General features: G+C 37.2%; 2 protein-coding genes across 2 annotated transcripts; one reads left to right on the plus strand and one right to left on the minus strand.

Annotated features, from left to right (window-relative positions):
* Positions 1 to 30: 30 nt before the first annotated feature.
* Positions 31 to 7,378, minus strand: porcn (porcupine O-acyltransferase). The gene is made up of 15 exons (XM_026269573.1): positions 6,936 to 7,378; positions 6,399 to 6,552; positions 5,752 to 5,944; positions 5,574 to 5,617; positions 5,278 to 5,459; positions 5,043 to 5,173; positions 4,874 to 4,891; positions 4,621 to 4,635; positions 4,400 to 4,525; positions 4,028 to 4,128; positions 3,762 to 3,838; positions 3,585 to 3,648; positions 3,341 to 3,426; positions 1,521 to 1,631; positions 31 to 1,421 (listed from the first exon to the last, which is right to left on the minus strand). Exons 2-15 carry the CDS (start codon positions 6,532 to 6,534, stop codon positions 1,320 to 1,322), a joined length of 1,386 nt encoding a protein of 461 aa, XP_026125358.1. The 5' UTR covers positions 6,535 to 6,552; positions 6,936 to 7,378; the 3' UTR covers positions 31 to 1,319.
* A 421-nt stretch (positions 7,379 to 7,799) lies between these two features.
* On the plus strand, positions 7,800 to 12,208 carry LOC113107223 (carnitine O-palmitoyltransferase 2, mitochondrial). The gene is made up of 5 exons (XM_026269575.1): positions 7,800 to 8,254; positions 9,207 to 9,287; positions 9,392 to 9,498; positions 9,587 to 10,891; positions 11,342 to 12,208. Exons 1-5 carry the CDS (start codon positions 8,055 to 8,057, stop codon positions 11,668 to 11,670), a joined length of 2,022 nt encoding a protein of 673 aa, XP_026125360.1. The 5' UTR covers positions 7,800 to 8,054; the 3' UTR covers positions 11,671 to 12,208.
* Positions 12,209 to 13,377: the final 1,169 nt, after the last annotated feature.

Below are 13,377 nucleotides of genomic sequence, written 5' to 3' on the forward strand. Positions count from 1 at the left end.
AGACATACATAATGTAGTCAAAATCATCAGTGTAATATGAACTCTTTATTTACTATTCACTAATAAAAGTACACGGATGGATTATCAAAAGGGTGATCCAATAGAAAATGTGTTGCGTGTTAAATGTCTAAACAGTAAATAAATTAAAAGTAATAAAGAACATACCTGTAATTAATCAGCTATTAATGAGTATTGTTCTGTTTGGCACTAAAAAAACAATCCATATAATTCAGTGTGATGATCTGATAAATAACTTTTTACAACCAAACAATGGCAAAGATTAAAATAAATACACTGAAAACAAAAACACATTATCTGTATGATTTAACTTTCTCCATTTCTTGTTAATTAATTTTTTGCAAAGGTTAAATATAAGAACCTACTTCAACTAAACACTAACACTTTGAGTGTCTCACAGGTTTCAAAGTCACCCATAGAATTACTGTCACTATTTCATACAATTTATACAAAACAGAGGATGTCAACTTTATCATATGTTCATTCAGAGCCCTGTGAGGAAGTTTTATGGCAGGCTTCACCAAATTCTGTCCTGGAGGGCCAGTGTCATGCAAAGTTTAGCTCCAAATTGTCTCAACACACCTGCCTGGAAGTGTCAAGTATACATAAGAAGAAGAACTTGTTCAGGTGTGCTTGATTAGGGTTGGAGCTAAACTCTGCAGGATACTGCCCCTCCAGGAACGAGTTTGGTGAGTGTGACCCCTGTTTATGGCATGTTTATCATATATGCCAACTGTAATGAACAAATGATATGTGCTTTAGTAAATAAGCATGAGTATTAGTTGTCATTCCATTTGGGAACAGGGGAAAAGAAACAGAACAAATGTGCCAAACTTGATTCTTGCAATTTGACTTTAGAGCTTCTGAAAAAAAGCATTGAGAATATTTACCTATTTTTCTAATTTTCTAATTTTCTAAAAAGTAATTATCCTAAACCATCAAACAAAACCAACTACAACTACAATATCGATTAGTCATCACAATCTTGACAAATTCATTAACAATGGCTATGAATATCAAGTACATGTTCACACTTATTGAGGATTGCTCTTGATGCTTCTTTACTTTAAGTAGTTTAGAAAACTTCAGGATATCCAGTGGTCCAATGGTGTGGATCAATATTACCTGTATGTTATTTTTTTTCTGGATTTGAGGACTCTGGGCCACAGTCATGTTCATCCAGAGTTCACAGTGATGCCATAAACGGCCATGGCTCCTCTATAGTAAAACCACATAAAATATCCAATCACAGTTATTGCTATCCTCTCCCCATCTCTCCTTGTCTATGTAGGTCTCATTGTTTATAGAATAAGGCGATACAGGACCCAAAGGCCAAAGGTCAACCAGTGGCTTGTCCAGCTGAGCTGTGTCCATTTCTCAATGGTATGGCTGGCCATGCCATCCTGCAGACAAAAGAAAATAATTTAAGTCATGTAACAAATATAAATAATAACTTACACTGAAGGCAGTGGACATACGATTTCAGAAAAAGGGAGTTGTACCTCATCAGAATCCGTGTCATCTGTGCTGGAGCCAAAAATTGAACCCAGGTATGTTAAATGTAGTACTGCTAACATGCTAAAAGTCCCATTAATGAAATATACCCAAAATTCCTAGGAAAAATAAAAAAAAGAATACATATAAAAAAAGTAAAATTTTTAAACTTTGCAATGATTTGAAATGATAATATAAAATGGTAATATTTCCTAAGATTTAAAATAGTAAAATACTGAACAAGTAAAATAATAGCAATAGCTTATCAAAATATGTTTTTTTTTTAATCATTTATGAACCCGATTCCAAAAACGTTGGGACACTGTACAAATTGTGAGTAAAAAAAAAAGGAATGGAATAATTTACAAATCTCATTAAAATATATTTTTTGTTCACACTAGAAAATATATATAACATATCAAATGTTGAGAGTGAGACATTTTTAAATGCCATGCCAAATATCGTCTCATTTTGGATTTCACGAGAGCTACACATTCCAAAAAAAGTTGGGACAGGTAGCAATAAGAGGCCGTAAAAGTTAAATGTACATATAAGGAACAGCTGGAGGACCAATTTGCAACTTGTTAGGTCAATTGGCAACATGATTGGGTATAAAAAGAGCTTCTCAGAGTGGCAGTGTCTCTCAGAAGTCAAGATGGGCAGAGGATCACCAATTCTCCCAATGCTGTGGCGAAAAATAGTGGAGCAATATCAGAAAGGAGTTTCTCAGAGAAAAATTGCAAAGAATTTGAAGTTATCATCATCTACAGTGCATAACATCATCCAAAGATTCAGAGAATGTGGAACAATCTCTGTGCTTAAGGGTCAAGGGTCAAAAACACTTTTTAGGGGAACATAATCCACCGTGGCATTCGCCGTTGCCGGCTAATACACTATAGATCAAAAAAGAAGCCATATCTAAACATGATCCAGAAGCGCAGGCATTTTCTCTGGGCCAAGGCTCATTTAAAATGGACTTTGGCAAAGTGGAAAACTGTTCTGTGGTCAGACGAATCATAATTTGAAGTTCTTTTTGGAAAACTGGGACGCCATTTCATCCGGACTGTACAAGGACAACCCAAGTTGTTATCAGCGCTCAGTTCAGAAGCCTGCATCTCTGATGGTATGGGGTTGCATGAGTGCGTGTGGCATGGCCAGCTTACACATCTGGAAAGGCACCATCAATGCTGAAAGGTATATCCAAGTTCTAGAACAACATATGCTCCCATCCAGACGTCGTCTCTTTCAGGGAAGACCTTGCATTTTCCAACATGACAATGCCAGACCACAAACTGCATCAATTACAACATCATGGCTGCGTAGAAGGATCCGGGACTGAAATGGCCAGCCTGCAGTCCAGATCTTTCACCCATAGAAAACATTTGGTGCATCATAAAGAGGAAGATGTGACAAAGAAGACCTAAGACAGTTGAGCAACTAGAAGCCTGTATTAGACAAGAATGGGACAACATTCCTATTCCTAAACTTGAGCAACTCCTCAGTCCCCAGACGTTTGCAAACTGTTATAAAAAGAAGAGGGGATGCCAAACAGTGATAAAATGACCTTGTCCCAACTTTTTTGAGATGTGTTGATGCCATGAAATTTAAAATGAACTTATTTTTACATTAAAATTTTCTCAGTTTAAACATTTAATATGTGCTCTATGTTGTATTCTGAATAAAATATTGAAATTTGAAACTTCCACATCATTGCATTCTGTTTCTATTCACAATTTGTACAGTGTCCCAACATTTTTGGAATCGGGTTTGTACATTTTTATTTTATTTTATAGATATTCTTCTACAGCCATAATGACACATACAAAACCTTTTTATGTCTGTGTTTGCAGTCAGATGGGCATCTCTTGGAGAGCACACATGCATTTAAAATGACTGACAATCTTTTCCTAAGCACTAAAACACAGAATAAAGAAACAGTCCATTAAACACACAACCAAGATTCAAGCTGAAAGAAAATGAAAACTGTGAAAAGATGCATTAGTCAGCTGAACTGCTAAACATAATGCTTTTGAATTATTAGATTTACACATAATACCTGAACAGATACGCACCGTGTTCAATATATGTTATGAAGCCTAGTGAAAATAATACTGCCCCAATGTGGAAGCTTAGACCCTGTGGGCACAGAAATATAATATTGTATTTAAGCCTGAGAAAAAAAATGCAATCAATTCAAATTAAATAATCACTATATTGGCAATTGAACAATAAGCCATAAATGCACTCACATGTAGCAGGGCGCTTGCTGTGTATGTCAAGATAATAGCTGTGAAGCTCCCATATTTGAGAGCCTTCCTGAATACATCTAAAACAAATGAGGTGGAGAATGTGACTAACCCAGATATTTGGAAGTAAAAGAAAATACACAAAAGCCTGTTCTAAATAAAATGCTTTTTTGGGAGGTATAATACATATCTTATTAATTTCAGTGTAATTAAGACTAATACAACACTATACGAAAGTAAAGGACACAAATTCACAAACAAACACATACAGGTGTTGAGCCAGCGGGACATGGGCAGGTTCCAGGAAGTCACCACTTCAACCATAGACCTGGGAAACTCTACATTTAGCGGCTTTGCTATTGTCAAGTCCCTGAAACAACAGAAATGGAATTAAAAAATAACACTTGAGAGATAGACATGAGAGACTGACTAATTCTGGATCTGCCAGGATCTGTCAAATCAGAAATAACAACCACACACACATTTGTATTAACAGAATAAACATTTTATTGATATTTTTTATGAATCTTTTACTCTATAATAAAATTTCTAGGTGTTTTGCACTAATATAAACATCTTTACTTCAGAGCCTACTAAATTAAGCCTATTTAACCAGATATCCAGGTATCATTTATACATACCACTTAAGATTGTCCTTCTCCTCTGTGAAACCAGCACCTGCCAATGTGCTGGTCGTCTCACCAAGATAACTCACAAAGTAATTACTGAAATGGAAGGACAAGGTGTTCTCATAGGCCTGTAGCCACCTGATGAGGAGAATTACAAAGCTGAAGGTTATCACAGATCAGAGACAACCACAGAGACATGAAACCACTGAGATTTAACACTTTGCATTGCCTACCTTTTAAGAGAGCCCCTGTATTGAAATACAAAATAAAAAAAACATTAATAAACTCAATCCAAAAATTTCTATTTTATGAATAGAAAGAAGCAGATAAAATAAAAGTTTTATACAGAAATCTCAAACCTAGCAGAATTCGTTGTTTTAATTCTTTTTACAAGTAAATTTAGAAGATGTATGTTTTATTCTTGTATGAATTTGTATCCCCCCCCCATGATTCAAATTTATGTAAATAACATAAGTAGGACAATACCTTATCTTTCGTTTCTTGCTGAGGAAATAATATGAAAACAGATCAGTCAAAAACCACAGATAGTAAAGCAACACGTCTGATATTAGACGTAGAAGAATAAGTCCATACTTTACACTTCATTGCTCACTGAATAACTTCATCATTTTACTCAACTCAAACTTATACTCACTTGCGGAGCAGCTTGTCTCCAAAGACCGGGATGAAATAGGGAAAGAGATAGGGTGCAATACAGTTGGAAATTACCAGACAGAGCTGGCTCTTCACACAACTGAAGACTGACTTCAGAAACCAGGAGACACTCTGAAAAAGAGCATATAAACATGGTAAAGTGCTGGCTGAAGCATCTGTGATTCTCTTAAACCCCTTTAACTCTTATTTGTATTAGAACAAAATCTGAGACTCACAAATTTTCGACTCTCTACCGCATCCATGTAGCTATTGAAACTGATCCAGGGCCCAAAGATGACCGTCCCCACAAAGTAAATGTAGCCCATAAACTCCACTGGAGAGGGAAATTTCTCCACTATGCCTTTGTCCAAATCAAAGGCAATAGAAACTGCCTTCATGGCCACTACCATCTGGGAACCTACATGACCACAACAAGTATTTTACTCGAAATTTAATCACAGTAAGAAACATCTATACAGTCCTGGTCTAATGGTCACCGATGTCCGGTAATAAAACAGCATCAAAGACTGACCTCTCATTTTATGCCAGGTTGTTGTATCCATCATATGCAATTCTCTGAAACAGAAAGAACAGAATCTTAACACTGTATCTCTTGTTATCTGTACCCTATTACATTTTCAAAGTAAACTTCCTAATACTGTTGGGAAAAAATGCAAAAATGATGAGCGAGACAGGATGTATCTTCATACCCAAGAAGGAGGTAGATGAGGATGGTGATGGACAGGAAGGGTCCTCGGCTGCTCGAATGGCGGCACAGGAAGAGGATGAGGTAGCAGAGGAGGCTGAGAAGCACCACCCAAACCATGTGCAGCTCGAAGAACAGGTAAAGAGTATAAAAACCACCTGCCACCGTACTCAAGTGTTTCAAGAAAGAGGGCAGACCTGAGAGAGGAAAAACAGCTTAAAAATAATTTGTAACAGAATAATTTGATTACCTATTATTTGTATTGTACTTCAGTATAAGAAGATATTCAAAGGTCATGTTTTTTTTCTCTCTTTCCATGCAACAGAAAGTGAGTTATTTACAGACGAATCTGAGCGTATGGTTGTGATCATAGCTGTCAAGCAAGATGTTCCTCACACAGAGCTATCACATGGCTTAAAAGACTTGAGATATTGCACATTGTACATGACAGACTTGCTGCTTTAAGAGTATTTTTGTCCTTTTTGTTGCTTTAAACAGCTGGCCACTATACCCTTACACAAGTGGCACAGAGAAGAGGAAATGTTTGTAATGACATTAGGGAGAGTAATTTGTTTTTATTTTAGAAGAACTGTTCCTTTAATTGCATTAAAAGATTACAGTACATGTCATGTGTTGTATAAACCCTCTTACCCAATCTCCACAGCAGCCTACACACTAGGCAGATGAGTAACAGCTGCCATACTTGTTCCAGACCGTGCTGAACAGTCGGAAGCAAGCAACCGGATCCCAGCTCCTGGAAGAACTGCTGTTTGCTTAGAGCTCCCATTGCTTAGACTGTTAGACACTGAAAAATAACATAAAATAAATTAGATGTTGTACCTTAAATAATCAAATCAATAATGTCAGTGCATTTGGTCAAAACAATGACAGATGCTGTGGGCAAGACTCAGAGGTAGAGATAAGATCAAGGCTGAATTGAGGTCAGAGCACAGTGTGTAAAATGTATCTTGGGGTTAATACTGAATCCCATTCACACATATATGTGATGATTGCAACAGCTTTTAGAAATAGATGTATTGTTTTTAGGATTCCATTACGTAAATCTATTTTCATCAGGAAGGAAAAGAAAATCATCATTGTTGGTACTCGGAATATATTTGTTAAGATATATATTTTATAGTCTTAACGCTGTGCTGTGTAGACATTGCAATGTTCAAATAATCTTACCTCTGCAAGATGTTAAATACCTTCACACCGCAATGTAGACGGCATGCACGGGTTGAGCGACCGAGATTATATCTATCTGTTATATCGACGACAGGAATTGTATCTTCTAAATGAAAATTATAAAAACTGGAATGTATAATTCGTTCCAGAGCGCGACAGCAGAGGAGGATGAGCGCTTCTCCCCCTCTATCAACTCACACAGCGATGAACCGCAGCACGAATACGTCTGTGGGTGCCTAAAATGGTAAGTTTTGTACACATTATTTTATATAACTTAGTTCAATTTAAATTTAGAATAAATCTATATAATTTCGCCTCTAAGGTTCTAAACTAAATATGGAGAATAATGTCGCACTTCCAGCACAATCGGTCCAGAGGATGCTGGCAATGCGCCTGATGGCTGATCCCCATTGATGCTGTCTGTCGTTGCTTCCCAAAGGGACATCCGACGACCAATCACCATCCTGCGCATCTGTGGCTGAATCGGCTGAATCAATCATATGAAAGGATCAGAAAAAAAGGCGGAGCTTGTGGTCTCACGCTTTGATAGCCACGGTGCGTTCAAATGTGTTTAAAATATGTGGCAATGTAATAAATATTCGAAATTTAAGGAGTAAGAACATTTATTTAATATTTTTAAAATATCGGTTTGTGTTGCTCTGTGAGAGTTCTAATGTTATTCAAACATAATGAAAAATGCATTTGAAACATTAGATACACAACTTAGCCTATATATATATATATATATATATATATATATATATATATATATATATATATATATACACACACACACACACACACACACACAAATGGCATTTTTATATAGATTTGACTTTTATTTTGAAAAAGGTGATTGTTGGTGAGAGGCGGAAGTAATGAATCAAACATTAAAATCGGAAGATTTTGTTGTGAATTTTGTCTGATTGTCAAGCAGCTAATGTAAATTATCTTACGTTTTTTTTTCTAAATAGAAAGGTAAGAGAACACGGATAGCTAATTATTGTTGGCCGTACCGACAGCGACAGGATCTGTCAGACACACTGCTGGAGTTGCTTGCAGCACTGTTAAACAGAAGTTTTGATCGAAGAGAGGGAAAATACGCTCATAACTCCATAAATGTCAAGCTGTATGATGGCAGGTTTGATCTCTACGCAATATAATTCAACACTGAGCAAATTCAAATGGTTAAGGAATAACCCTGCCCTCTCGGTTCTAACGAACACTCGGCGTAAATACAGCAGTAAGGAAGGAGCTGGGATTGAGTATTTACACAAAAGTGTCGTCCCGACCATGCACTACCAGAAGAGTTTACCAAGGTAGGAAATTGACGTAGAATCACACACGGGGTATATAATTTACGCCATATAATTCATTTTGCTGTGCTTTGGTACTGCATCTTTGATGTTGAATCAGATTTTATCTGGAAATACAATATACATTTTCTTTACGCAAGTTTCAGGTCATATTAGAGAATGTAGGTGAAAGTGCAAAGTCTGTCTACGCTTAGGTTGCAAGGGGGATGGGGACACGGTGTTACACATAAATTGACCCTCTTACCTTACATTTAGTTCCCTCAGTATTGTTCCGGGGTAAATTGTCTATATAAAATTACATTCAAACATTCTAATAGAATTATATGTAATAATTTTAGATTAAAAGTATAATCTAATTGTCTTGGGTTTGAGGTGCTGTGTTTACTACCACCTAAAAGTTTTCAAATGTTTGGGGAAAAAAGTCTCTTATGTCAGAAATACAGTAAAAACAGTAATATTATGAAATATTATTTATATATATATATATATATATATATATATATATATATATATATATATATATATATATATATATATATATATATGCAATTTATTCTAATGAAAGCATAGAGCTGAATTTTCAGCAGTCATTATTCCAGTCTTCAGTGTCACATGTGCTGCTTGACATTTTTATGTTCAGGGTTATTTAATAAATATAATGTTCAAAAGAACAGCATTTATTTGAAATAGAAATGTGTTGTGTCCTTATAAATGTCCTTATGGTTACTTTAGAGCAATTTATTGCATCTTTGCTAAATAAAATACATTTCTTTAAAAATAAATGGTACCCACACTTTTGAATGGTAGTGAACATACACTGTTTAACAACATTGTAACAAATGATTATTTAAATAAAAGCATTAAATAATTTTACCAAGTAAAATGTCTCACAATAAAATGTCTAAAAATGTATGGATGTTTCCCAAAATATATCAATTTTATATGTTCTCCATAGATTACCTGTTCCAAAACTTGAAGATACAATTCGTAGGTATCTGGCAGCTCAAAGACCCCTGCTGAATGATGAACAGTACAGGTAAGCCAAAAGTATCTATATCAATTTATTTATTTCATTTTCTAACTGCCCTTGAATGTAAAAAAAAACATTCTGTCTACTTCTGCTCCCTTGAAATTCATCAGTAATACAGAGAAAGTAGCACATGATTTCCAGAGTGGTGTAGGCAAGCAGTTACATGAAGAACTTGTGGCTTTAGACAAAAACAACAAGCACACCAGCTATATATCAGGTAGGAGATGTAGTAATAAAAAGAACAATTGAATATTATTAGTTTTAACTGTAACATCATTCATGAATTTCTCCCATTTGCCTTGCAGCTCCATGGTTTGACATGTACTTGTCTGCTCGGGAGTCTGTTGTGCTCAACTTTAACCCCTTCATGTCCTTTAACCCTGACCCCAAACCTGAGTACAACGACCAGCTTGTGCGAGCCACCAACATGGTGTGCTCAGCCGTCCGGTTCATGAAGACCCTTCGTGCTGGTCTACTTGAGCCAGAGGTGTTTCATCTTAACCCTGCCAAGAGTGACACCGATAGTTTCAAGAAGTTGATCCGATGGGTGCCCCCCTCTATCTCATGGTTTGGAGCCTACATGGTGAATGCCTATCCTCTGGATATGTCCCAATACTTCCGCCTCTTCAACTCTACACGTATACCCAAGTACAAGCGCGACGAGCTTCTCACAGATGATAAAGGCCGCCACCTGCTCGTAGTAAGGCGAGGCAACCTGTATGTGTTTGATGCTCTAGATCGGGACGGCAGCCTCATAAAGCCTGCTGAGGTGCAAGCTCATTTGAAATACATCCTATCAGACTCAACAAAAGCTCCTTCGTTCCCCTTGGGCATTCTAACCAGTGAGAATAGAGACACCTGGGCAGGGTTAAGACAGAAACTAATGGAAGCTGGAAATGGAGAAGCTCTGCATTTAGTAGACAGTGCTTTGTTCTGCCTCTGCTTGGATGAGGAGGTGATGAGAGACCATATTCACATTTCCCACAACATGCTACATGGAGACGGCTGCAACCGCTGGTATGACAAGTCCTTCAGTATCATCTTGGCTAAAGACGGACAGGCGGCCATCAATTTTGAGCACTCTTGGGGTGACGGTGTGGCTGTTCTTCGCTTCCAAAATGAGGTCTTCAAGGACACCACAGAGAAGCCTTTGGTGGGGCCTGGATCCCAGCCTGCAGCGGTGGACTCTTCCTCTGCGGTGCGCCGATTAGAGTTCAAACTCACTGAGGAGTTAAAAGCTGGAATCGCAAAAGCTAAAGAGAACTTCCAGGCCGCCGTGTCAAAGCTCACCATCGACGCCATGGAGTTCAAGAAAGGTGGAAAGGAGCAACTTAAGAAGAAGAAGCTCAGTCCAGATGCCATCTCTCAGCTGGCTTTCCAGATGGGCTTCCTTCGCCAATATGGCCAGACGGTCGCCACATACGAGTCGTGTAGCACTGCAGCCTTTAAACATGGGCGCACAGAAACCATCCGTCCTGCTACGATCCACACAAAGCGCTGTGCCAAGGCATTCGTTGAGCAGCCTGGACAGCACAGTGTGGAGCAGTTACAAGGGCTGTTGAATGAATGCTCCAAATACCATGGACAGCTCACTAAAGAGGCAGCAATGGGTTAGTGCATATTCATGAGGTGTCTTTTCATCATGGGGGGGGGGGGCAAACTGAAATTTATCTTAGCAAGACATTTTTTTTCTTCAGTATTTTGCAAGAAAAAAGGTGCAGTTAGTCTACAAATGACAATTCTGTCATCCTTTACTTATGGTCCGGTTGTTCCAAACTGATATTATTTACTTTCCTATGTTTTCTGTGGATCACAAAAGAAGATATAACTAAAGTTATTGTGGTCCAAAACAGCATTAGACCCCACTGATTGTTATTGTATGGACAAAAATATATATATTTTTAATGTCTGTTCAAACAGTTTCAGAATGACTTGAGGTTGATGACAGAATTTCCATCCTTTTACATTTTTGGGGGAGGGTGGGCATCAAATTAGATCATTAGTTCACTCTCAACTTGTGTATTTCATCATTGTTTTATTTTTTGTGCATTTTCTTCTAGGTCAAGGCTTTGATCGCCATCTCTTTGCCATGCGCTACCTGGCTAATTCAAAAGGAATGGCCCTGCACGGTCTCTACAAGGATCCAGCATATACTGCCATAAATCACAACATTCTCTCCACTAGTACCCTTACCAGCCCAGCAGTCAGTCTGGGAGGGTTTGCTCCTGTGGTGCCTGATGGTTTCGGAGTGGGCTATGGTGTCCATGATGAATGGATAGGTTGCAATGTGTCCAGCTACCCTTCCAGAAATGTTCATGAGTTCCTTAAGTGTGTTCACAAGTCCTTGGAAGACATTTTTACAGTACTTGATGGAAAACCCATTAATTGAAAGTGCTCTTAATGTGTTGAAGTTCATTGAAGCACTTTGTAAGGGAGTAGTCTGAATTTAGAACCATTTTATGTTTTACTTTTATCAGATAAGGACTCAAGTGTACCAGTGTAACGTGTTTATATTTAAAGGTTGAAAGTAGAACTAAGCGTTGCACTGTGTGGATACACAAATGTGACTGCTTGGTATTGAGCTCAATAAGTGATCTGATCCAGAAGCAAAAATTTGTAATTGTAATGGGGCTATAGGTAAAACTGTGAATGCTGATGTCCTGAAATGTGTTGTGGTTGAAATGTTTGCAGTGTATTTCCCCCAAGTTCAAAGGGCAGCTTTAATCCATCTATACTTTTCAACGGTCAATTATCTTTGTCTCAATGCAACATGTATACAATGTACTTCCATACACAAAAAAAATTATGTACAATAATTGAAAGACCTGTCCTTTGCCTTATAAGATGTAAACACATGGATAACTCTGAATACTCTGATTGTAAATATTGTAACAAGCTTAATAAAAAAAAGATAAAATATTGAATATCTGCTTAAAATATTTTTAATTTACTAACCCTACACTACTTTTCAAAAGTCTGGGAAGTCTTTCATTCAAAGATAACAGGAAAAATTTGTATATTGCTACCAAAAAAAAGTAAATTATGTTCTTGATTATGTTTAGATTCATCAAAAAATTCTGATAAAATGTATAATTTTCTATAAAAATATTAAGCAACACAATTGTTTCCAACTATAAGAAATGCATCATGCGACACTGAAGACTACAAATTTAGCAGTGCCATTACAGAAATAAATTATGTTTCAAGATAATATTAATTCTACTGAATACTGTATTTTTGAAACAAGTCATCCTTGCTGAACATAAGAGACATTCAACCCCAAACTTTAAACTAGTAGTGTACATGTTGCACCACCTATTTAGAGTGCAAATGTTGATATCAACATTAAAGGGTTAGTTCATCCAAATATCAAAATTATGTCATTAATAACTCACCCTCATGTAGTTTCAAACCCGTAAGACCTCCGTTTATCTTCGGAACACAGTTTAAGATATTTTAGATTTAGTCCGAGAGCTTTCTGTCCCTCCATTGAAGCTGTGTGCACGGTATACTGTGAACATCTTCAAAGTAGTCCATGTGACATCAGAGGGTCAGTTAGAATTTCTTGAAGCATCGAAAATACATGGTCCAAAAATAGCAAAAGCTATGACTTTATTCAGCATTGTCTTTTCTTCCGGGTCTGTTCTGAGCACGTTCACTGCAGTTTAGTGATATCTGGTCCGCAAATGAATCACTCGATGTAACCGGATCTTTTTGAACCAGTTCACCAAATCGAACTGAATCGTTTGAAATGGTACGCGTCTCCAATATGCATTAATCCACAAATGACTTAAGCTGTTTTTTTACTTTTTTAATGTGGCTGACACTCCCTCTGAGTTCAAACAAACCAATATCCTGGAGTAATTCATTTACTCAAACAGTACACTGACTGAACTGCTGTGAAGAGAGAACTGAAGATGCACACCGAGCAGAGACAGATAACGAATGAAAGACTGACTCAGTGAACTTGCTCAGAATAGACCCGGAAGAGAAGACAATGTGAGTAAAGTCATAGTTTTTGCTATTTTTGGACCAAAATGTATTTTCGATGCTTCAAAAAATTCTAACTGACCCTCTGATGTCACATGGACTACTT

Source organism: Carassius auratus, chromosome 8 (genome assembly GCF_003368295.1).
Source record: "Carassius auratus strain Wakin chromosome 8, ASM336829v1, whole genome shotgun sequence".
Taxonomy (NCBI): Eukaryota; Metazoa; Chordata; class Actinopteri; order Cypriniformes; family Cyprinidae; genus Carassius; species Carassius auratus.

What these genes read in the sequence shown, in the direction of transcription:
- porcn (XM_026269573.1), bottom strand. Translation starts at nt 6,534, where the DNA reads ATGGGAGCTCTAAGCAAACAGCAGTTCTTCCAGGAGCTGGGATCCGGT. An exon ending in GAGAAGGACAATCTTAAGTG is followed by an intron (nt 4,129 to 4,399) that starts GTATGTATAAAT and finishes CTGTTGTTTCAG; the next exon opens with GGACTTGACAATAGCAAAGC. An exon ending in ATGACACGGATTCTGATGAG is followed by an intron (nt 1,422 to 1,520) that starts GTACAACTCCCT and finishes TTTTGTCTGCAG; the next exon opens with GATGGCATGGCCAGCCATAC.
- LOC113107223 (XM_026269575.1), top strand. Translation starts at nt 8,055, where the DNA reads ATGTCAAGCTGTATGATGGCAGGTTTGATCTCTACGCAATATAATTCA. An exon ending in CTGAATGATGAACAGTACAG is followed by an intron (nt 9,288 to 9,391) that starts GTAAGCCAAAAG and finishes GAAATTCATCAG; the next exon opens with TAATACAGAGAAAGTAGCAC. An exon ending in GCACACCAGCTATATATCAG is followed by an intron (nt 9,499 to 9,586) that starts GTAGGAGATGTA and finishes TTTGCCTTGCAG; the next exon opens with CTCCATGGTTTGACATGTAC.